Source organism: Balaenoptera borealis (assembly GCF_965194805.1).
Source record: "Balaenoptera borealis genome assembly, chromosome: 1".
NCBI lineage: Eukaryota > Metazoa > Chordata > Mammalia > Artiodactyla > Balaenopteridae > Balaenoptera > Balaenoptera borealis.
The window spans coordinates 76,514,661-76,537,718 of record NC_138860.1 but is presented as its reverse complement, the minus strand read 5'-3'; the positions used below and the strand labels follow the sequence as shown (position 1 = coordinate 76,537,718).

The 23,058-nt window shown below is 44.9% G+C and overlaps 2 protein-coding genes across 2 annotated transcripts in view; both read left to right on the top strand.

Annotated features, from left to right (window-relative positions):
- FCRLA (Fc receptor like A) overlaps positions 1 to 14,454 on the top strand; it is a 21,349-nt gene extending 6,895 nt beyond the window's left edge. The window contains exons 2-5 of the mRNA XM_082407844.1: positions 2,488 to 2,640; positions 2,961 to 3,227; positions 3,700 to 3,984; positions 4,817 to 14,454. Coding sequence (XP_082263970.1) covers positions 2,488 to 2,640; positions 2,961 to 3,227; positions 3,700 to 3,984; positions 4,817 to 5,118 — 1,007 coding nt within the window. The 3' untranslated portion in view covers positions 5,119 to 14,454. The remainder of the gene's footprint in view (positions 1 to 2,487; positions 2,641 to 2,960; positions 3,228 to 3,699; positions 3,985 to 4,816) is intronic.
- On the top strand, positions 13,670 to 23,058 carry FCRLB (Fc receptor like B; the record flags this gene model as incomplete). The annotated part of the gene is made up of 5 exons (XM_082371994.1): positions 13,670 to 13,748; positions 14,389 to 14,679; positions 16,260 to 16,526; positions 17,178 to 17,468; positions 17,776 to 23,058. 5 exons carry the CDS (start codon positions 13,670 to 13,672, stop codon positions 18,189 to 18,191), a joined length of 1,344 nt encoding a protein of 447 aa, XP_082228120.1. The 3' UTR covers positions 18,192 to 23,058.

The following is a 23,058-nucleotide window of genomic DNA, read 5'->3' as shown; positions in this document are numbered from 1 at the left end:
TCCCTGACCAGGGATTGAACTCTGGGCCATGGCAGTGAAAGCCCAGAATCCTAACCACTAGGCCACAAGGGAATTCTCCTAATTTCATCTTTCACTATTTCTGATCTCAGTTAATGGTATCCACCCAGATATCCTGGTCAAAAACTTGGGAGACAACCTAGATTCCTCCTTCTCCTTCATCCTCTACACATGATGAATTATCAAGTTTGGCAATGTCTACCTTCTAAGTTGGTCTTAGAGCCAGTCTCTTCCCTGAAACATAACTAACGGTATCATAGGACAAGCCCTCATCATTTCTGTCTTGGGCTAGTCCAACAACTTCCTAACTAATCTTCATATCTCAGCCTTGTGTCCTTGAAATAAATTCTGCACTCTGCAGCCAGAGTGATTTCTAAAATTCAAGTCTGCTAGCCTAAGCTCCTTATCATGGCGTTAAGGGTCCACCATAACTTGGTCTCTTTTAAAACTTTTCAGCCTCTTCTCTCACCCTTTGAGCCTTGCAATTTATTCTCTAATAAATCCCAACTTGCTTATATTCACACACCAGACTCTTACCTATCTCCAAAGTTTTGCTCATACTGCTACCTCTGCCTGAAATGAGCTCTCCCCATTACTCCCTATTCCTCTCTCACTTACAAACTTCTGGGCATCCTTAAAGACTCAGCTTAGGTGGCGTCTTTACCAGGAAATCTTCCTTGAACCCTCCTCTCTGCTTTGATGGCTGCCTGTGATAATTCTTTCATATTACTTTCTTCCTCATGCTGAAACAATCTCTTCACATGCCTGTGCATCCACTGAACTGAGAGTTATTTGTAGTCAGGGACAATGCCTTTTTGTTTGTTTTTTAACTTTCTCTTATTTATCTTTGAATTCTCAGCACCTGCTTTATCCCTGCACAATAGTTGTTTTATTGAATTGTTTTATTGAACTCATAGAGACAGGACTGGGTGACTGTATTAAGATACAGCAGTAGTATTGTTGTGAGAACTCTAGACATGGAATCAGATGCTCTGTTTTCAAGCCCCTCTTCTTTTATTTACCAGCTCTATGCCACTTTGAAAAAGTCACTTTTCATATTTCTGAATTTGGTTTTCCTATCCATAAAATGAGAATAATAATAACTACCACATAGTTTACTGAGTGAAAGTGCCTGATACCCCAACAGTATTTTATTTTAGAAAAAGACAGGAGGCTGAGTCTAGTTGAGTGACAGTGGAGGAACTGAAAATGGGTAGCAGAGTGGCGAAGGGAGCTGAGAGAGGATCTAAAGAAAGCACTTGGTACTGATGTAATGAGAATTAGGAAGTAGAGAGGGGCCTTGCTAAGGGAAGTTACAAGGTCAAAGAAGAGTCCTGGGCCTTTGGAAGTGGAAGGGAACAAAAGCAAGTAGGATAGGAAAGGACAGAGTGGAGAACTGAGCACATGTTAATGACCATGGAGCCAGAAGAGGAGGAGAGGCATTACGAGGGACACGAAGTAGTCATGGAGATGGGAGAAATTTACCTTGCCTTGGTCAACCATGGAACTAAGAGAGAGGTTGAGGAGACATGTGGTGAGAAATCTGTAACTCTATTCAACCCCAAGCAAAGAAAGAATTGTTCCATAGTTACCAGTACAGACTGGGAGTAGAGGTTCAGGTGTAGAGAGAAAGACACAGGATGGACTCTACCATTGCCAGGGAAAGTTCAAGGGACAGAGGATATTAAGGTAGAGATGGTTGAAAAAGGAAGACCTGAAAGGGGGAGCAAGGAAGAAGATACTAAAAGCTAGTTTGTAGATAACATATTCAAGGATGAAGAACCAAGTGAATTTGGGGAAATGAAAATTTGGAAGAAAGTCCCCAAGGACGGTCTGAAGACTAAAGTAGATCACGTCTGAACAATGAAGTAAAAAGAACACTGATTTTGGACTCAGACATACCTGAGTTTCTTGCTCCGCTCCCTACTCTCTTTTTAAATTTGGGGTAAATGAATTGGCTTTTCTAAACCTGTTTCATTTAAGATTTATAAAATGGAAGTGAAATCACATACCTAGAAATCTTGCAAGATTTGTGTGATAAGGTGTGAACGTGCCTGGCAGTGTCTGGTATGTGGTAAACACCCAACAAATGTTAGAATCTGATCATCTCCCTTTCCCTCCTGTCCTGTGTCTGCCTGCTCTGGCGTCCTCGTTGTCTTTGGCCTCTGGTTTCCTGCACCTGCAGCTGGATGTCATGCTGGTGAGTTCACCATTCTCTCCCCTGTACCCCTTCTTCAAACCACAGTCCATTCACTGACAGCACCTGGAAGCCAGCGAATCAAGTCAGCTGTACCCCTCTGAGAGATCCATATGGGTCTCTTGGAAAAAATGTTTTGATGTCTTCCTATTCTACTCTAAAAAATATAATTCCCTGAGGAGATGGAGGAACACTTGTGGAAAGCAATTTCCTGTCCTCTTTCCCAATCACAGCATCAGTTTCTGGTTCTTCTCGGACCACGCCCTCCTCAGCTGCCAGTTTTGAGGCGCTCCAGTGCGAAGGACCTGTCAGCACCCAGGAGAGCAGTTGCCACCCTGAGGATGACTTGACGGACCCAAGAGAAGTCGACTTCCAGGTCAAGGGCTACACTTTCAGCGCACCCTTCCATCTGGTTGTGTCCTACGGTGAGGTCCCAGGAAGGACTGACCAGTGCAGGCCAGGTCTTTCTCCCATTTCCCAAAGCTCTCCTTTCAGCCCCACAGCCCACTCAGGAAGGTGCCCCCTGAAACTGGCCATGGGATGAGATATCATCTGCCCCATCTTCAGCCCAAGAAGCCAGGGTGCCCTCTGTGCTAGGCCCTAGAGAAGTTGTTCCATACTCCCAACCAGTGGTGAAAGTTACCCGGCCCCTCAGAGAAAGATTAGAGGGGTCTGTTGTGGGCAGCACTGAGGGAGCTCCCAGGGAAGGCAGTGGGTCACACTCAGCCCTTGCTTTGGACCGCAGACTGGCTGATCCTCCAAAGTCCAACCTGGCCTATATTTGAAGGAGACCCTCTGGTTCTGCGCTGTCAGGCCTGGCAAGACTGGCCACTGACCCAGGTCACCTTTTACCAAGATGGCTCAGCCCTGGGTCCCCCTGGACCTAACAAGGAATTCTCCATCGCCGTGGTGCAAAAGGAAGACAGCGGGCATTACCACTGCAGTGCTATCTTCAGAAGCCCTGGTCCTGGGAGCCCAGAAACGGCATCTCCCGTGGCTATCACAGTTCAAGGTAAGAGCTAGAGGCAGTGTCATTGTGGCAGAGGCAGGTGGGGAGAGGCAGAGGGACCAAAAATGTCTCTCATTAGAGATGGTAAGGTCACTGAAGGGTTAAGGAGTAGGTTGCTGGCAAACGTCCAAGTTGGGCTTCAAAAGGGGCAGCATCTTAGCATTGCCTTTTCAAGTCATTTAGCCCAACTCCAAGTTCAGCATGTTTCCTGCTGCTTTGTCCTACAGTTCTATGCTTCCCAATGTTCACTGACTGGGCATCTGGATTACAGTCAGATTTGCCCATCTCTAGATCTTTTCTAGTCCTGTCTATTGAAGAGAGAGAGGACTTGAAAGGTTCAAATGGAACTTTTCTAAGAGAGCTCCTTCCCGATAGAAATAGGGGAAGGAAAGTGTGACTGGGGTTCTTTGCCTGTCATGGGTCCACCTGAATGTAGGATGGCTGAGCTCTTCTTTCTCACCTATCTCTCCCCCAGAACTGTTTCAAGCCCCGGTTCTCAGAGCCACACCCTCAGCTGAGCCCCAAGAGGGAAGCCCGGTAACCCTGAGCTGTCAGACAAAGCTGCCCCTGCAGAGGTCGGCTGCCCGCCTCCTCTTCTCCTTCTACAAGGACAGCAGGACAGTGCGCAGCAGGGGCCCTTCCTCAGAATTCCAGATCCCCACTGCTTCGGAGGCACACTCTGGGTCCTACTGGTGTGAAGCAGCCACTGAGAACAACCAAGTTTGGAAACAGAGCCCCAAGCTGGAGATCCGGGTGCAGGGTGAGTTAGTGTGTATATGTCTGGTGTGTGCGAAAAGGCAGGGGAAGGGGGAGAATAGGACAATTGGGTTTTTGAGCTAAGATTCAGTGTAAGCAGGTTAAGAAAGGACACATGGGAGGCAGGAACAATAAGCCAGAGTCCCTAGTGATGGAAGAAAGCACAAATAGGAAACTTCTCCCTCAGACTGTGGTGTATACCTCATCAAACGAAGACCTGAGCCAACTCCACAGCTGCTTCCCCATAGACTTTACACTCCCTACATGACCTCTGGGCATTTGTAGGAATATAGTATCTAGTGTGAGGACGAAGTAGTCTGGAGTTTCTATTCATTTCTGGGAGTCCCCATTAACAAGGCTGCATTTGACCTGAAATATACCCAGAGGAGGTGTCCAGGGTAGTGAGGGTGCTTGAGTCATGTCATAAGGTGAATAATGGGAGGAATGCTCATTCTGAAGAGGAGGTGACTCGAGGGGCCAGCAGAGGTGTCCTCAAAACACTGAAGGCTGGCACAAGGATAAGGAATTACACTAATGTCATATACAATAAGAGGTTGACCTAGGGCCAGTTACCACATGCATGTTGCAAGGAATTAGATTGAAAGAGGAAGAATTGGCTAATATCCATAGCCCTCTAATGATGAGGTCTCATTGTGGAAGATTTTCAAGCAGAAGTAACTATGCTTCACATTCAAATTTGGACCAGAGTCCTCAAGATTTTGATGCCATTGGGCCCCACAGCTATTTTCAGAGAATAAGAAAGACTGACCAGGAATATGAGGGTAGGGCCAGAGTCAGACTTCACTCTTGTCTGTGTCTCCTATCCCATAATCCAGGTCCCTCCAGCTCTGCTGCACCCCCCACATTGAATCCAGCTCCTCAGAAATCAGCTGCTCCAGAAACTACTTCCACGGAGCCCCCTGGGCCTCTGCCTCCACGGCCCACCCCTTCTTCTAAGGATCTGGGCTCCTCTTCTCCTCTGCAGTTCCCAGATCCCCATCTGCATCACCAGATGGGTGTTCTCCTCAAACAAATGCAGGATATGAGGGTCATCCTTGGTCACCTGGTCATGGAGCTGAGGGACTTGTCTAGCCACCTGAAGCTCAAGACCACAAAGGGTCCTGCCAAATATGAGTAAACAATTCACCTACCGTGTTGCTCAACTACCCCCAATAAATCCAACTCTTTCTATTTTTCCTCTTTCTGTTCCATACCTAAGCATAAGTAGTTTTACAAGTTGCCCAGTGTTTTGTTAGAGTAACAGGGATAAGTGAGTATAAATAAATGTGTACAAAGTGATCATTGGAGTTTAGTTATAATTGTATATTCTCCCTTAACATGACAACATATTCCTGCTCTATCTAGACCAGGAGTTGCCTTCTGTTGCCCAGACCAGAATCTGGTGATTGAAAGAGAAGCAATGAGATGATAGATTTAATGCAGCAATCTCAACCAAGGGCAATCCCTCCCCACCCTAGGGGACATTTGGCAATGTCTGGAGAAAGTTTTAATTGTTACATTGCGGGGGGTGGTGTGCTACTGGCGTCTAGTGAGTAGAAGCCAGGGATGCTGCTAAACATCCTATAACACACAGAACAGCCTTCCACAGCAAAGGATTATCTGGTCCAAAATGTCAATAGTGCTGAGGTTGGGAAACCCCAGCCTAAAGGAGGTGTTGGACTCTGGAATGGACCTTTTCTTCTTCTACTTATTCTCTCCTCCTAGCCTTATTCAGCAAATATTAACTACGTGCTGGTATTTTGTTGGCCTCTGCTACATACCCAAGTTGATGCTATGTTAAGTATACCCATAAGACAGTGTCTCTGTCTATAGAAAGTTTACAATTTGGGATGGAGGGGCAGTAATACTCCTACCCATTAAACAATTAAAGCAGGGTATATAAAAATTCCCTATGGGATCCTACTGGACTCAGAAACATGTGATCGAGTAGAACAATGCCAGAGCAGCAATTATTTGTTTTAATCCATCTCTGAAATATTTTTCTTTAAAAATATACATAAATCTATTTTGGTACCATAGTAATACTTTTTTTTTAATGCTTGGACTGTTATTGTACATTCTCAGCCAATGAGAGCTAGCCTGCCAGATTCTACAGTAACCTTTGGTCAGTGAGTTAGCACACCATTTTATGACCTCAGCCAAAGAGCATTCTACCATGTTTCTCCTAAATTATGTGGTATGAGGTTATCCAGTGTACTTTTTCTTTGTGCCATTTATTCTGTGTGTAGTTTGGACCCACAGTGATCTACAAAATATGTATATGTGATCGTTCCAGACATGCCACAAAGAAATAAAGGAATAGAATCATGCTGGATGTTAAAATTCGAGTCTTATGGTGGTTCCTAGCTCCCTCTAAAATGCCAGTTTTACGGTGGCTTCTAACACCTTCAAGTGGAAAGATCAGAAAGCAACTGGAAATTGGTAAAAGTCCACAAATACCACTGCAGCATGAGAGGATCGATTAACAACTGTATGAATGGGAGTTGCAAGAAATGATGACCAGATATGTCATTTGGTGGATGACCAAAGTGGAAGCTCAACTGCCAGTGGACTATGCTGGACCTCCAAAGATACTATGTTATAACCATTCTACATGGAATTGATTTCAGCTAATGGTACCATGTTCATGAATGCATCCTGCAAGCTCATGCTAAATAAGGAGGTCATGTACAGACAATAAAAGCGAACCGAGATCAAGGAAGGAAGAAATGGGTGCAGCTGGCTAAGTGTCTCACTTCTGTACTCCTCATCCATGTGTCTGTGTGGACCTCTATCGTCACACTGCATTTTAATTTTTTACTACCTTATTTCTGCTCACTAGAGGGTGAGCTCTTTGAGAGCTCCTTGAGCTCTCTGTTCCACATTGACTCATTGATGTCTAGTTTAATGAGGCATATTTAAACTCTCAGTAAATTTTGTTTCATTGAATTGAATTGGGTCAGCATAATAAGGGAAGGCATCGTGAAGAAGATGGGAATTAAGCTGAACCTTAAAGGATGAGTGGTATGTCTGGCATCAGCAAAATCTCCAGATTCTCCCCAGGGGACCCAGATTAGGTCAGGAACTTGGAAGCCTCAGGGAGAGAATCTGCTGTCATCAGGGATGAGGAAGGCAAGAGCATAACTGAAAGAATGAGAGAGAGAGAGAGAGAGAGAGTGAGAGCACTTTCATCTGTCTCTACCTGTCCTGGGGAAGTTGGAGAGGGGGTGGGAAAGAGGAATTGTTATACTAGATTGGGTTTATGGCCTGTGCAGTTTAGGATTCTGTAACCCACAGAGGTCCTAATGCAGCTACACTGGATGTTATCTCTGAAATAAACATTAGATACAAAGCACATCTATTATCTTGTAAAGGCGAATACTTGCATACCCTATAACCCAGAATTCCATGCCTGGGTATATATGCCGAGTACATGTATACCAGAAGACAAGTACAATAATGTTCATAATAGCACTATTTGTAAAATCAAAACATTGGAGTCAATTCAGTTGTCCAACGGAAAAATGGGTAAGTTGTGCTATCTTCACAGAACAGAATACTATACAACAGTAGAATAAATGAACCATAGCTACAATGCAGCAACATAAAAGAATATCAGGAATATTAACATTCAGTGAAAAAAGCAAGTCCCAGAAGACACCATATGGTTTGATGCCCTTTACACAAGGGAATATATTGTTTAACCATTCACTCATACATATGATAAACCTTTTTAAAAAGGCACAAAAATGGAAACACCAAGGTCAGGATAGTAGTTACCTCTGCGGGGCTAATGGGAGAAACCATCGGGGAGGAGCACATAGGTAGATATAAATTATTAATTTCTTTAATTTAAAAAAATTATTTATTTTATTTATTTATTTTTGGCTGCATTGGGTTTTCGTTGCTGCACGCAGGCTTTTTTAGTTGCGGCGAGCAAGGGCTACTCTTTGTTGCGGTGCACTGGCCTCTCATTGAGTGGCTTCTCTTGTGGAGCACAGGCTCTAGGCGTGTGGGCTTCAGTAGTTGTGGCTCGTGGGCTCTCGAGTGCAGGCTCAGTAGTTGTGGCACACAGGCTTAGTTGTTCTGCGGCATGTGGGATCTTCTCGGACCAGGGCTCGAACCCGTGTTCCCTGCATTGGCAGGCGGATTCTTAACCACTGTGCCACCAGGGAAGCCCTAAATTATTAATTTTTAAAATCTTCTCAGAGTAGGAATTTAGGCCTCCTTAAATATATATATATTTCTCTAAATCATCTTCAAATTCCTTTATATTTTCTGCCATTGTCTTTTCTTAGAGGTAATAAGAAGCCAAGTTTATTACCTACAGTATGAAGTAGTTCTTTCCTTTACTGATCCCCAAGTAACCCCAACTTACTAAAGATTGCCCCCAGTATACCCTTAGTATTGCTGGATTTGGTGAACATTTTTTTGTTGACCTTAAAGGCATGACTGTAGATGTTTCACACATTTTCCCAGCCAGACAAGACAGCTAATTTTTGTCAGTACAGAAGCACCTTCATTTAATTTGACATTTATGTGCAAAGTACTGTGCAATGTTCTAAAAGAAAAAAAGAAGACAAATTTAACATGATCTCTGCTCTCAAAGGAGAGTTCAATGGAAGCTTATGAAGAAAATCCCATCTCATTGATTTGTAGTTGCATTTTAAGAGCCTTTTCATATAATTGTGGATATTCTCCTTTGATGCTTCCTGAAAACTCGACAAGGGGTAGTTTCTTAAACAGGAGTTGCATTATGGAATCTGAAACCATAGCAGCAAGCATTTCTTACTCTGTTACATTAAAATTCATTCATCCTTCTTGTACTTTAAACAGATCTTTCACCCATGCATGGGTCGGTTGAAAATATTTGTTCACAAAGTTATACAGATCTTTCAAATGTTGATACCATCTCACTATATACAATATTTTAAAAATCGAATTTAATATCACCACCAATATCATCAGAAAAGTCTTTAATTACTGGGAAGCTGTCAAGCTCATGATCATGAATACAAATTTTTCCAAAATTCTAATTTTCATTTGAAAGCTTGAATTTCATCATTGGCAATAATTACTGTCAGATGTTTTCCTTGAAGTGACAGACTCACTTTGTTCACTTTTGAGAAAATGTCTGAGAAATACCCAAGTCTGAATGACCATAGTTTTTTAGTCATTCTTTCAATTAAAAATGATATTCCAAGAAAAAGAGTAGCTTGTTCTGGTTCACCTCCGAACTCAATTGTGTAACAGCTTTCAATGAAGACAGCCTTTGTATTTCAGTACAGAAGTGCATACTTCCTATTTCATCACACAGAATATTAAAAGTATGTATATTTTGAGTTCAATATTTAATAAAATTAATTTTAAAAATTATTTCATCAAGGTTTTGTTTTGGTTTTGGTTTCTTACTGTGAGTACATAACATAATGGTGAAAAATACAGTTTGGTGCCACTGCCTTAAATTGTGCTTTGGAGTTAGCAGTTTTATCCCCTGTTGCTTTATGCCATCAATGCAAGTGTCAACCTAGTGAAAAAGGCAAATAACCTCTTAGTATTATTATAAACATAGTTTTGACTTTGCAGGCCCCTTAAAGGGTCATTAGAACCCCCAGGTATCTACAGACCAAAGTGAGAATTATTGAAATAGATCATTCTTAAAGCCCAGCCTGACACTACTCTTAGAAATCCCAATATTTATGCATTTCTGAAGAGAAGAACCCATTTATTTTTCTATTCCTAAATCAGTTCTCTAGGTATAATAAAATAATTTTGACCTCAACTTCAGGTCAATCATTTTAAAGCTTTTAACTGGATGCTTTTTAAAAGTCTAAGTTGTTTATATTACATGTTTCTTTATTCCTTTGTACATCTATGAGAAGAAGCAGCAGCTTCTGCACAGCAATGGAAATAATCAACAGAGTGAAATGGGAGAAAATATTTGCAAACCCTGTATCTGATAAGGGGTTAACATCCAAAATATATAAGAAACTCAAACAACTTAATAGCAAACAAACCAATAACTGGATTAAAAAATGGGCAAAGAATCTGAATAGACATTACCCAAAAAATGACATACAGATGGCCAATGGGTATATATTATAAAAAGGTGCTCTATGTCACTAATCATCAGGGAAATGCAAATTAAAACCACAATAAGATATCACCCCACACCTGTCAGAATGGCTGTTATCAAAAAGACAAAAGATAACAAGTGTTGGCAAGGCTGTGGAAAAAACGGAACACTTGTGCACTGTTGGTGGGAATGCAAATTGGTGCAGCCACTATGGAAAACAGTATGGAGATTACTCAAAAAATTAAAAATAGAACTGCCTTATGAACAGTAATCCCACTTCTGGATATATATCTAAAGGAAGTGAAATCAGTATCTCAAAGAGACATCTGCATTCCCATGTTCATTGCAGCATTATTTACAATAGCCAAGATGTGAACACAACCTAAATGTCAACAAATGAATGGATAAAGAAAATGTGATATATGTGTATATATATTATATTATATACACTATATATTGTATGTATTATATATATCTATTATACACACAATGGAATATTATTCAGCCATAAAAAAAGAAAATCCTGCCATTCACAACAATATGGATGAACTTGGAAGACATTATGCCAAGTGAAATAAGCCAGACACAGAAAGACAAATATTGCATGATCTCATTATGTGTGGAATCTGAAATAGCCAAACTTGTAGAAGCAAAGAGTAGCATGGTGGTTGTCAGGGGCTGGGGGAGAGAGAGAGAGAGAAAGTTGAGTATGAGGAATTGACTCACGAGATTATGGAGGCTGAGAAGTCCCATGATCTGCCATCTGCAAACTGGAGACCTAGGAGAGGATAATTCAGTCTGAATCCGAAGGCCTGAGAACCAGGGGAGTCAATGATGTAAATCCCAGTTCAAGGGCCAGAGAAGATGAGGTGAGATGTCTCAGCTCAATCGTCGAGGAAGGAAAAAAAAAGAAAGAGGTAAATTCCTCTAAACCCTGGCTTTTGTTCTAAATGAGAAAATAATATCTAAAACACAATACATTTATGTAAATTAATAATACAAAATATTTCTCAAGCATAAGTATGTGCATGTATAAAGGATTGTAAACATTATATAGTGGGTGCTCATGTGGGGGAGAGAATGGTAATGTGAATGAAGGTAAAAAATCATAATAAAATGAGAGGAGACTTGAAAAGACTAGTGATGACAGTCTGCCGTGAGCACGAGACACAGAGCAGATTTTAGAGTGAGACAGATTTCTATTCAAATTCCAGTTCTATCACCACAGTTTCCACACATGTAAAATGGAGATAATAATAATCCTTCCTTAGAGGGCCCTCGTGGGGATTAAATAAAGTAACATCTGTGAAGCACTTGGCGTGGTGCAGGCGACATGCTCACGGCTGCAGCACTCACTGAAAGTAAGCTGGTGTCATCATCAATAGCAACAGCAGCAATATCCCATTATCATCACTGAAAACATCTTGTTCCTCAGAATTCTTATCAGATGACAGCATATCTTGTCCAGAAATTATGTCATGATAGGCTTCAAACAATTGCTCAGCTAACAAATGATAACTGTTAAATTTCTCTGCATAGTAAAGGCGTGAAGAATTAGAAATTCTGCAGGGAAAAGTCCTGGATGGAGAAAAAGATCCAATTTGGGAAAAATTTAGAAGAAAGCCTAGAATACAGAAGTGTGGGTGGGACATTCTTCAAGCCAAAATTTGAGCACTGTATGATATGAACCCTATGGGTGATTCTAGAAATTTTCAGGGAAGATCGGACACCTCACAAATTTTGAGTGTAATCAAATCTCTTATGGAGGGACTTCCCAGGTGGTCCAGTGGTTAAGACTCCGTGCTCCCAATGCTGAGGGCCCGGGTTGATCCCTGGTCAGGGAACTAGATCCCACGTGCTGCAACTAAAAAGATCCTGCAAACCACAACTCAAAAAAAAAAAAAAAAAAAGATCCTGCGTGCTGCAACTAAGACCCGGCGCAGCCAAATAAATAAATAAATATTTTTTAAAAAAACCCAGCTCAACTGCCTAAATACATGAATCACCTTCAATGACTTAAAAAAAAAAAGTTTCTTATGGAATCAGGTGAAGAGGCTGAGATCTGTCTTCTGAGTGATAAGAAACCAAAACAGAGTCGGCTTGTGTAGACTAAGGGACAGCTGATGGGTGCATTACATTCTTATCATAGAGGTGGTGACCTGGTGCAGAGGTCAGACCTTGGGGGCGGGTTGTAGATGATGTGGGAAGGCCCATACAGGCCCCGGATGAGGCATCAGGCAGGAGGTGGGGAAGCTGGGGGCACTGCCTAGCCTGGACCCTCCCAAAGCAGGCAGTTATAATCTCTGTTCCCGGTATCTAGTTCTCTCCCTCCCCCACTCCTGAGCACCTTATCAATTACCTCTCTACTGTTCAGACCCATATGACTCTATCTCTCTTTTATCAAAACATGCTCTCAAAACAGGATCCGAAGTGACCAGCTTAATTTAAAGGACCAATCACATTTCCCTAAGGGGCACCTGCATTTCAACAAGGACTAGCACATTAAGAGAAACTATGAGGGAATTCTCCGAGGGAAGCTTCGGGCATCAGCAAGGAAGAGGGGAAGGGACTGTCTTTAAGAGAGTTGACAGGGTCTGAAAATCGATCTCCTTCCTGCCAGAGCTCCAAGGGAAGGAGATGCCCCAGTATTAAACAGCCACGGGTGAGGACAGAAGACGGTCCAAAGAGACATACTATCAGGTTGGAAAATTCATTAAGTATTTACAGGAGAATTCAGGTTCCCCATTGCTCAGGGTATGATCACATGGCTTGGAAAGCACAAGCAGTAGAGTTGGGAGGACGGTTCTGAGAAGCTTCTAAGGGGCTGATGCAGTGACTTCTCTAACACAGGTAAGAACTATTAGAACTGGGGCATGGTTGGGGACAGAGAGAAGGAAGGAAGGCACAAGTGAGTGGAGATGCTATAGGGTGAGATCATTGAGATGGGTAGGAAAGAAGAGTCTTCTAATTTCTGAAGGTTTAAGGTTCCAGGAAGGGAGAAAGGGGAAACATAACATTTCTATTCTTGACTGTGACACTGTAAGACAGTGACAGAGAAGGTGGTTGGTGAGTCATGCTTTTCTGTCTATTCACCCATGGGAGGATGTGAACTCTGGGTGCACGCAATCCAGTGTCAACCTCACTAGGCCTCACGCCAATGTCTGTCACCAGGAAGTGAGCAGAATAAACGTCCTGGGTGGCCCTCAAGGACATGAAGATGTCTTTCTCAATTGAGGCTTATGGAGCCTGCTGGAGGATGGGGAGGAGGTGGGATGGGAGTGGGATGTTTAGGGGAGCCTGAAGGTGGCAGGGTCACCTGCCAGAGTCTGGGGTTCTGTGTGGCTTTCGTGGGCTGCAAAGGGCACAGACTCTGCTCAGCAGGCCTTCTCTACAGGAGTTGGGGCTGGCCTGAGATGTGAGGCGGCTTCAGGGGTTGTAGTTGGGACGATGTTTGGTGCCTGGGACACCTGAGAGTTGACACGTATCCAGCCTGTCTCCTGCTCTCTCCAGCCCATCGTCTTCAGGAATTAGAAATGGGTGGGAGAAGCAGCAGTGTCTCCGAGTACTCAGTGGTCAGCATTGGCCATCTTCTCTCTCTCTCTTCCCCCATCCCATGCCGGTGCATCTCCATTGGTCTGCAGCTGCTGCTGGCAGATCCATCATGTGGGAACTGACAGCCCTCCTGCTCCTGGGTGAGTCCTCAGTGAGGTAACAGCGGCACAAGGACTTTGGGTGTGGGGAAGAGTGGGGGCCAGGGTATTTCTGTGTGTGCGTGTGTGTGTGTGTGTGTGTGTGTGTGTGCGTGTTGGGGGAATATTCAATCCTCGATTCGTTACCTATTTTTGGAGAGGAAAAGAGGAGGGGGCTTGCTGAGAGCTGAGAGAAATAAAGGCAGAAGAAAAACAGGTCTTGAGACTTGTTGAATCTTTCCTACGGTCAAGAGAGTCCCTTTCTTTCCTCTCATCTCCAACATCCTCCTTCTTCTTGCTTCTTTATTTCTTGTTTTGCAGTTCCAAGCAGTGGGCAAGCTGGTGAGTCTTACACATCCCTCATCCAAATTTTCTACAACTTCCACTCCAACCATCCTAAGTGACCTGCTTGGGTACTCCCCACTTCTTAGCTGCTCTGGGGTAGTGACTCTTCTCATGGCTCCTCAATCCCAGTGACTCAGTTTGCCTGTAGGCACTGGCACTTAGAAATGGTGCTGACCAAGAGACTAGTTTGTAGCCCGATGAGGTCTCTCCTCTCGCAGGGATGGGTCCTGGAAGCTAGCGTTTTCTGAGATTTCCCAACCTCAGACCTCATCTTTGGGCACCTCACCGTGATTCTCTTTTTCACATTGCCCCCTCCCATACCCCACCCTCCCAGCTACTCTGGAGAAGCCCATATTGTCTCTACATCCACCCTGGACCACAATCTTCAAGGGGGAAAGGGTAACCCTGCGGTGTGATGGGTATCACCCTCTGCTCCTGGAGCTCCGACCCAGCAGCACTCTCTGGTATTTGGGCCACCTACTCCTGCCCTCTCACAAGAAGAGCATCGAGGTGCAGACACCAGGGGTGTATCGATGCCAGACACGGGGAGCACCTGTCAGTGACCCCATCCACCTCTCTGTATCCAATGGTGAGTGTTTGAGCATGGCGGAAGGGCAGCACACATGTCCTCTGGTAGTGGTGGCCCTCCTGTGGGGGAGGACACTGGGCCACTCCCATTGGGGCAGGAAGGAGGGGGTTATATTGAGTCTCTGGGGGCAGGCAGGGACCTGCTTGGCACTATGTGAGAGATGCAGTAAGCCTTGCGTGGCCCCAAAAGTTCCCTTACCATCCTGCCACAATGGACACTAAATAAACATTTCTGTTCATTTAGTAGCTCAGAAGAGAAGAGGCTCCAAGGACCTGGTATACTGAATAGAGAACTTCTGAGGAGGGGGGTTGGGTAGGGAGAGAAAGGGCAAAGCAAAGCAGGAAAAGTGAGGGTCCCTGGGCAGGCTGCGTGCAGCTGGGGGAATTACTCCTGCTTGAACAGTGTGATGCTTCTCTGTGCCTCCCATCACTAAAATACGGCCAATGATAGTATCTATTTCTTTGGTTGTTGTGAAGATTAAAAATGAATTATGATAGGTTTTCAAAGAAAAAAGCAGATGAAGAAAGCACTTCAGCAAAATTTTATTATAGACATGTACACATGTGTACATAAGAGTCAATTAAACTAATTCCCTGGGGGATAAAAGGATTGCCAAACAGGATAAGAGAAGTAACAGTAATTTGTTCATTAGGGCACAGGATTGGCTACTTTGCAGGGAATATTATGTCATTTTAGCCTGGTAGGTTATATTTTGTATTCAGAATTTAAAGATCATCACTCAGTGTTCAGATTAGCACTTATACTTCACATCCATACTCTGTGGTTTCTTGTTTGGAAATTGATAGCGAGTACAGATAAGATATTGAATATGATAGACGGTAGTTACTGCTTGCAGAACTGTGAGTAGCACAGAGATTGTGGCTATCACTTGCGGAATTCTTTCTCCATGTAAAACACCTGAAGTGGCATCTAGCGGACACTAGGGCTATGTAAGTGTTGGCTATGATGATGATGGTGATCAGGTAAATAAGGGTGCTGGGGGAAGTGCCTAAGGCTGGGGGTGGGGTCAGGTAAGTTTTCTCAAGGAGACAGGATCTAAGCCCAGATCTGCTGGATAAGTAGGCCTCAACTACAGCAGGTGAAGTGGTCTTCTCGGCAGGTACAAAGCCTCTGGGCTCAGAGCAGGGCCAGTTCTCCCAGCAGTCCAGTACGTATGGACTTAGTCTGCATTAGGAATGGAAGGTGGAGAGAGAAAAGGAGACATGGGGCAGGGGAGAATCCTGAGATGGTGCTGAAAAGGTAGGCAGGGGCCAGGTCAGGAAGGCCCTGATACCATCCTAAGGAGTTTAAACTGGATTCTGACGGGCATTACTCTTTGAGGCTGGAACCAAGTCTCAGGCATCTTTGTCTTCTTAGTACCTAATAAAAGGCTGGCCTTCCCCTTTCCTTCCCACTCACCTTCTGATGCTTCTTGTTCTGAGGCTCCTGGGGTGCGCAGTAAGGGGCGAGGGAGTTGGTGAGGAGAAAGGGAGAGGAGGGGGGAGCAGGGAGGCGGAGAAGTATGGGAGGCCTCAAGGGCTGGACTTTCTCTTGGAGTCTGTCTGTGCTGACTGTCGTAGACTGGCTGATCCTGCAAGTACCCTATGCTGCGGTGTTCGAGGGCGAGCCGCTGGTCATGCGCTGCCGCGGTTGGTACGACAAGGTCGTCTACAAACTTCACTACTACCACGATGGCCAACCCGTGCGCTACTTCCACTCCAGCGCCAACTACACGGTGCCCCAGGCGCGCGCCAGCGACAGCGGGCGCTACCAGTGCTCCGGCACCATGCGCATCCCGGTGGAGAGCGCGCCCATGTTCTCCGCCAAGGTGGCCGTGACCGTGCAAGGTGGGGGAGACTTGGGGCCGGGGACGGAGGCAAACGAGCTCTGGGAAATTCTGGGACAGAAACCAGGCGGGGAAAGGAGGGGCGGAGGTTACAGTAGCTGGCACGTGGCGGATTTCTCTGCGGGACCAAGTACACATTCTCCTCTCCTCCTCCTCAGTGAAGTCGCACTTGATCTGTAGCCTGCGTGGGAGCAGGTGTCCCTTCTCCCCGATACACATCCGGCTTCTTACTCCGGGTAGAGGCCCCCATATTGGGGGCAGCTCTCTCCGCAGCCCCAGCCAGAAAGACAGCGGCAGTAGATGGGATCACTGTGGGACTGGGGCGAGGGAACTGCTCCTGAGCGTCTTGCGAAGCAGGCGCAGCGACCCCCTTCTAGGTTGGAGAACCCGAGCTGGGTGCCAGTCGGGAGGTGACACGAAGCGTCATACCTGGTCCCGCCTCCTTTCAAGCTCTCCCCTCCCTCGTGGACTCGTTCCCCACATTTCAAAAGACTTTCCTCCCTCCACGTGTACACACAGCCTCCTCCCTGGTCGGCTACGGGCCCTTGTGGGAAACCGGGAGAGGGGTCGTGGGACCGTGGACCAGCCGGTTCCCTGGGACCCCTGCGCCGGCCTAAAGTGCATCCTTAGCCACTGGACCTCCTCTCCGCAGAGCTGTTCCAGGCGCCGGTGCTGAGGGTGATGGGCCGGGTGGAGGCTCGCGGCGCGGCCCTCGGCGGAGTGGTCTTGCGGTGCGAGACGCTCCTGCACTCTCAGAAGCGCGACACGCCGCTGCAGTTCGCCTTCTACAAGTACAGTCGCGCCGTGCGCCGCTTCGACTGGGGCGCCGAGTACACCGTCCCCGAGCCCGAGGTCGAGGAGCTGGAATCGCACTGGTGCGAGGCTGCTACCGCCACCCGCAGCGTCCGGAAACGCAGCCCTTGGCTGCAGCTTCCGGGGCGGGGTGAGTGACTGCCCTTTCGGGAGCCCACCCTGGCGGGTACCCCCGCCTCCGCCCCTCCGGAACGCCTGTCTCCCCAGCCCCGCCCCTTCTCCCCGCGCCTTCCATCTCCATCCCCCATCTCCGCCCGCCTACCCCTTCCTTTCCTCCCCTCCACCTCTGTTCCCACCCTCCTCACTCCCCTTACTCCTCTCCCCGGCCCGGCGCTTCTCTCCCACCCCCACCACCCCCATCCCTTGCCCCCTCCTCACCCCGCAGGCCTTGGGAGAAGGATTTCAGCCGTGCGGTTCTCTTTGTGTTGCGTTCACAGGTTCTCCCCTGGACGTGGCGTCCACCACCGTCCCGGTCCCACAGGCCGCGGCTTTGGCGCCCGGTAACAAGCCACTTTCCTTCAGAAAGCCCCCGCTGTCCAGATCGGTCCCGTCGGTCACCTCCGTCCCTAACACCCCCTCAGCCGGGCTGCTGTTCCCCGCGGGCGGAGGCCCCACTGCTGGGCCACCGGCCTGCGCTCCGCTGACCCCCTTGGAACAAACCACTGGAGCCCTAAAACCCGACGTGGACCTTCTGCTCCGAGAAATGCAGCTGCTCAAAGGCCTTCTCAGCCGGGTGGTCCTGGAATTAAAGGAGCCACAGGCCTTCCCAGAGCCCAGGGACACACTCGAGACCCCCGCTTCCCACTTTGCTGTGAGTCAGGGAACCCCTGAGACCGCTGCTGTGGGGAGCTGAGAGAGGGGGTGGCTACTGCCCCCTCTCCAGGCGTATCCATCCCTGGTCTCTCCTGCTTCCCATCACGTGGAGACCCTACAAAGCCGTCTCTGTTTGCATCCCTCTGTCTTACTGTGGCTTATAAAGTGTGGCTGCCATGTCCGTCTAACACAGCACATCCTTGTAACCACAAGGCCTTCCCTCTGATGGCTTCCTTCCCCTCACAGATTTCAGTAAGGAAGGAGAAACCTGTTATTTACTACTTTGAGGTATATGTTTGGAAGTTGAATTCAGTCATCCTTAGCTTTTCATATAAATCCACCCAACATGTATTTCAGCACAGGCAATTTTTTGGTACTTAAGGTTATTTGGTACTAAGCTCTTTGGAACGTCTAAGGGTCAAGTTGTAATTATTCATCATGAATTTAATGTTAAATTTTAAAAGACTTTCAGTTCTGTTTCTGATGAGTGTATACCCTCAAAGTCCTGGACTAGTTTTAGAGAGGGAAAGGGACTTGTGTGGGCCTCCATTCCAGGTTACAAGGGTCAGCATACTGTTAGACTCACCCAGATGCACCTCCTGCACCAACATAGCTAGACAGGCTGATGAGCTCTGGTGGCAGCAGGCAGGCCATGCTCACTTTAGCCTAACTAAACAAGAGGTACTATTAGCATCAAGAAATCTCTTTGAAGAAAGTTTAAGACAGATTCTCAAAATTGCTGAATTCTAGTTTTTAGCAGGTTCTTACCTCCCTAAGAGCCATTCCAACGCTAACATACAATTCAATTTTTATAAGTCCCTCATCTGCCTACTAAAACTATTGGTTTTCTGCAAGTCTGGTGTGAATTATTCCCAGGAGGTTTATTTCTCATTGGGTCCTTACCCTTCATCAGTTAACCTTTACTGCTAAGGCTTAGAACTGATAACAACTCAACCCTCCCATCCTTCTACTTGATACATATTCAGTCACAATGCAATTTCCCATTTCTTTTTGAACAATTAACCAGAATAACATCAACATCCTTCATCCTTTTCTTCTTAGTATTATCTTCACCATGTTATTACTGCAAAGTCACTGAAATTATAAAAAAGAGAGAGGCAGGTGGGTACACACATAAATTACAGTGCACTGTGATAAGTGCTCTATGAAACACTGGGAATTCAGAGGAGGAAACTGAATCTTGAAGGAAGAGCAAGATTTCACCAAGTAGAGATGTGAAAAGATTGAAGGGTAGGGCATGCAGGCTGAGGGTGCAAAGGCAAAGAGACATAAAAGACCATGGTGTGTTTGTAGAGCTGCAAATAATTGAAAGTGGTTGGAGAATTATGTGTATTTATGCATGTGTGTGTGGGGGGGTGTTTTAGGGAGAAGGTGGCAGGAGATGAACATGGGGAAGTAGAAAGGGATCAGAACATGAAAGTCTTGTTAAGAGATTCTTTAACCTGCTGGATATTTGGGACGGATATTTGGAAGCATTCCTTATTGAGGGCATCAATAAGCCTTACTGGAGGAGAAGCTAATTTAAAATTACAAAAGAGCAATCAAATAAACTGATCTCAGTGGACACTTGCTTAACCCTGAGGAGGTATGTCCAGGCCCTATAATCCAGTACTGGGGTTCTGGTTTACAAGGGTCTTTGTGGTTCTGATTTCCAGCTTTCTAATGCAGGCTTAGCTCACTTCTCAGAACTCTCCCCCAGCAAACCTTCCCTGGCTAACCCCACTCTACTCCCGTGGCCCCTGAAGTTTCTGCCATCCCTGATCTAGATAGGAAGTGACTAGCATTAGTATCAAGAGTCTAGGTAATCAAAGAATCAAGTCATTAAAAAAAAATCAGTTGATACGTATAACTGATTCACTTTGCTGCACGGCGGAAATTAACACAACATTGTAAAGCAACTATACTCCAATAAAAATTAATTTTAAAAACTCAGTTGATCATTTTTTAAGAGAGCAAAAGAGTGAAATAGCCATTCAAAAGAGAGTTTTATCTCTTCAGTATCTCTTCATTCACACCTTTTTAGCAGCCACAATATCTTTCTTCCTGTCCTGCCACATACCTCCATTTAGGGCTAGGGATATGGGGAGTGGGGAAGAACAAGAACTTATGGGTTAGAATGATGTGTGTGTGGCAGGGGAAAGAGTGAATTTTATGCCCTCTAGTCTCCACTGTCTTTAAGCCCCCCAGCTCTCGTTGATCTTCCCCTACAATGTTAATGATCTCCCGGGAAGACCGGCACTAAGGAAATATCAAGAGATATCAGGCAGGCAGCTTACTGGCCATGCTCCTATGGGGGAAAAAAAAAAAGTCCTCATCCAGCTTCTGTTTCAGGTTCCAGCATGCATTTAGGGAAACACTGGGCTAGCCCAGGCTGCCTAAGGAGAATCTCAGGCTCATTCCCAAGCAGCAAGGGTAGCAACAAAATGCTGGAGAAACCTGGGGAGGAAGATGCTTCTCTCTGGTTCTCTGATCACTTCTGTGTCTCAGACTCAGACCTCGACCCTAAACCTGTGGGTGTCCATACCAGATACCAGACAAGGAACCCAAATGTCCTCCACCAGAGAGCAGAAAGGGTTCTGGCAAGTTTCATTTGGATCTCAGCTTTACTCTCTCATTCTGTCCTCCCTGAGTCTTAAGTTTCTTATCTGGACTTAACTCTATGGAAAGAAGGAACTCAACTCTTTGGGTTCTACACTTATGACTTTTTCCCTAAAAGAGTGAATCAAATCCTCTAGGTTAAAGTCCAAACTCCTTATCATGACATATAGAGCAGTCACACTGACCACTTGCTCTTTCCCCAGCACACCACCCTCTTTCATGCCTCTGTGCCTTTACATATACTTTGGCCTCAACCTCTATTGGTGGGGAGTGGGCTGCACATGCCTTCTGAGCTCAAGATCTCTCATTTGTCAAAAGAGGGAAATAAGAGTACCCTTACAGAGAGAGACAGACAAATGAACAGACTTTTTCATTACTAGAGGTTTTAAGACATGGGATGCTAAGGTGCTTAAAAGCACAGAGGAGGGGCACTAAGCTCAGCGTGGAGGTTCACAAATCACTTACCAGAGAGATGACATTTGCCAGTTCCTACTGATGAGCTCTTAGATGATTTTTTAACTTTTGCTGTTTTAAATTATGCTGCAATTAATATTCTTACACCTATATCTTTATGCACATATTTGAGCATATCTGTGGGATAAACTCCTAGACTTAAGTAGAATTGCTGAATCAAGGAATGTGAGTCTTTTTTAATTTTAATAGATATTTTCAAATTATGCATGAGAGAGCTTGTTTCTCTTACCCTAGTCAGGAGAGCACATCATCATACTTATATATTTCTTAATTAGACCCAGAGAACCTCTTGACTCTTTATCTGCTATTGAATTCCCCCAGTTGGATCTTGGTAACATTACTTAACCTTGTGTTGTGCAACAGCCCAGCAGTACAGTCCTTCCAGAGTCAATATCCCTGTTTGTAATCCTAACCCACCCGTCTTCTGAATTCTTGTTAGCTAGTCTGCAGTTAACTAAGAGAAATGTACTCCTGTCTATATTTCCTTATTAAATGAGAACTTTCTGCCAAGTAGAGCTCTTATTCCAAACCACGTCATCCTGGTTCTTTACCAAATTCCCAACATGTACTACAGTTTGCCCATATTGGTTTAGTTTATTCCCCAGTCATTACACCTGCAAAGATAATTGGTTTCAAAGCTTGACATTCTAATTATAACGAGGCCTCATATAACTGTACATCCCTGATTCAGCTAACATCTGAGGCTGAAGAATTGGTATAGTACACATTAGCCTTTTTCAGTTCAAAGGAGACAATCTCATTACAGTGATGTGGGAAATGACCAGTCTCCCCTTTCTTTACAGTTAATATGCTCTTAATGTAGCGTGTTAAGTTGTAATAGCCAAGCTAATTAGCTTTGGACCTAGAGGTGACAAAGTATAGAAATTAAGAACCCTGGCTAAGCAGTTAATAGACTTGGGTTCAAACATCACTTTTACTACTTACCAGCTGTATAGCCTTGGGCAAGATACTCTGTTTCTGAAGTTGTGTTTCCTCATCTGCAAGGCATAATTATAATAGTATCTTCCTTACAGAACTGCTAGAAGGATTAAAAGAGATTATGCAAGTAACAGACTTGGTAGAAGCAGTAAATTGTTATTATGACTGTAATTCACTGAATCTAAAATGACGTTGACTGTAGGTTGCACCATTAAAGAGAACACTAAGAAAGGAAATTGTGGCCAAGTAGCCACACGATGTCTTTTAGGCTTAATTAGAAACAGAAAATTAAAAAATCAGAATCACTCTAAATATTCATAAAAAAGGACACTATAAGGGAAATAAATTGGGTAAGGTATTCCTAAAACTATTTCACTTTCAGAGTCTGACTTTTCTGAAACACTTTTCCACTCAGATTTAGCCAAGTCTGTGTTTTCGCATTCTTGTAACATACTCTTTCTTGGGAGGAGCATTAGTAACGCAGCGTTTCTTAAAAGAAGCCATAACAAGAGTAACAGTTATCGTTGCCAGACTTTTAGGCTGGTTTTGCAATTATCTGGAGTTAGCTTACTTTTGACTTCTACTTCAGGAATGTTGCTAGACATGTCTGCATCACCACTCACTCCACTTCTCCTCACAACCTATGAATATTTCACCTTCATCTCTAGAAATTTCTCCCAATATGCTCACACCCATTCTTTTTTTTTTTTTTTTTTTCAGAGGTGGTAAATCAATTTTTTTAAAAAATTGAGATATAATTGACATATAACATGACATTAGTTTCAGGTGTACCACACAATGATCCTATATATGTGTATATAATATCGTGAAATGATGACCACGGTAAGTCTAGTTAATAGTTAACATCCATCACC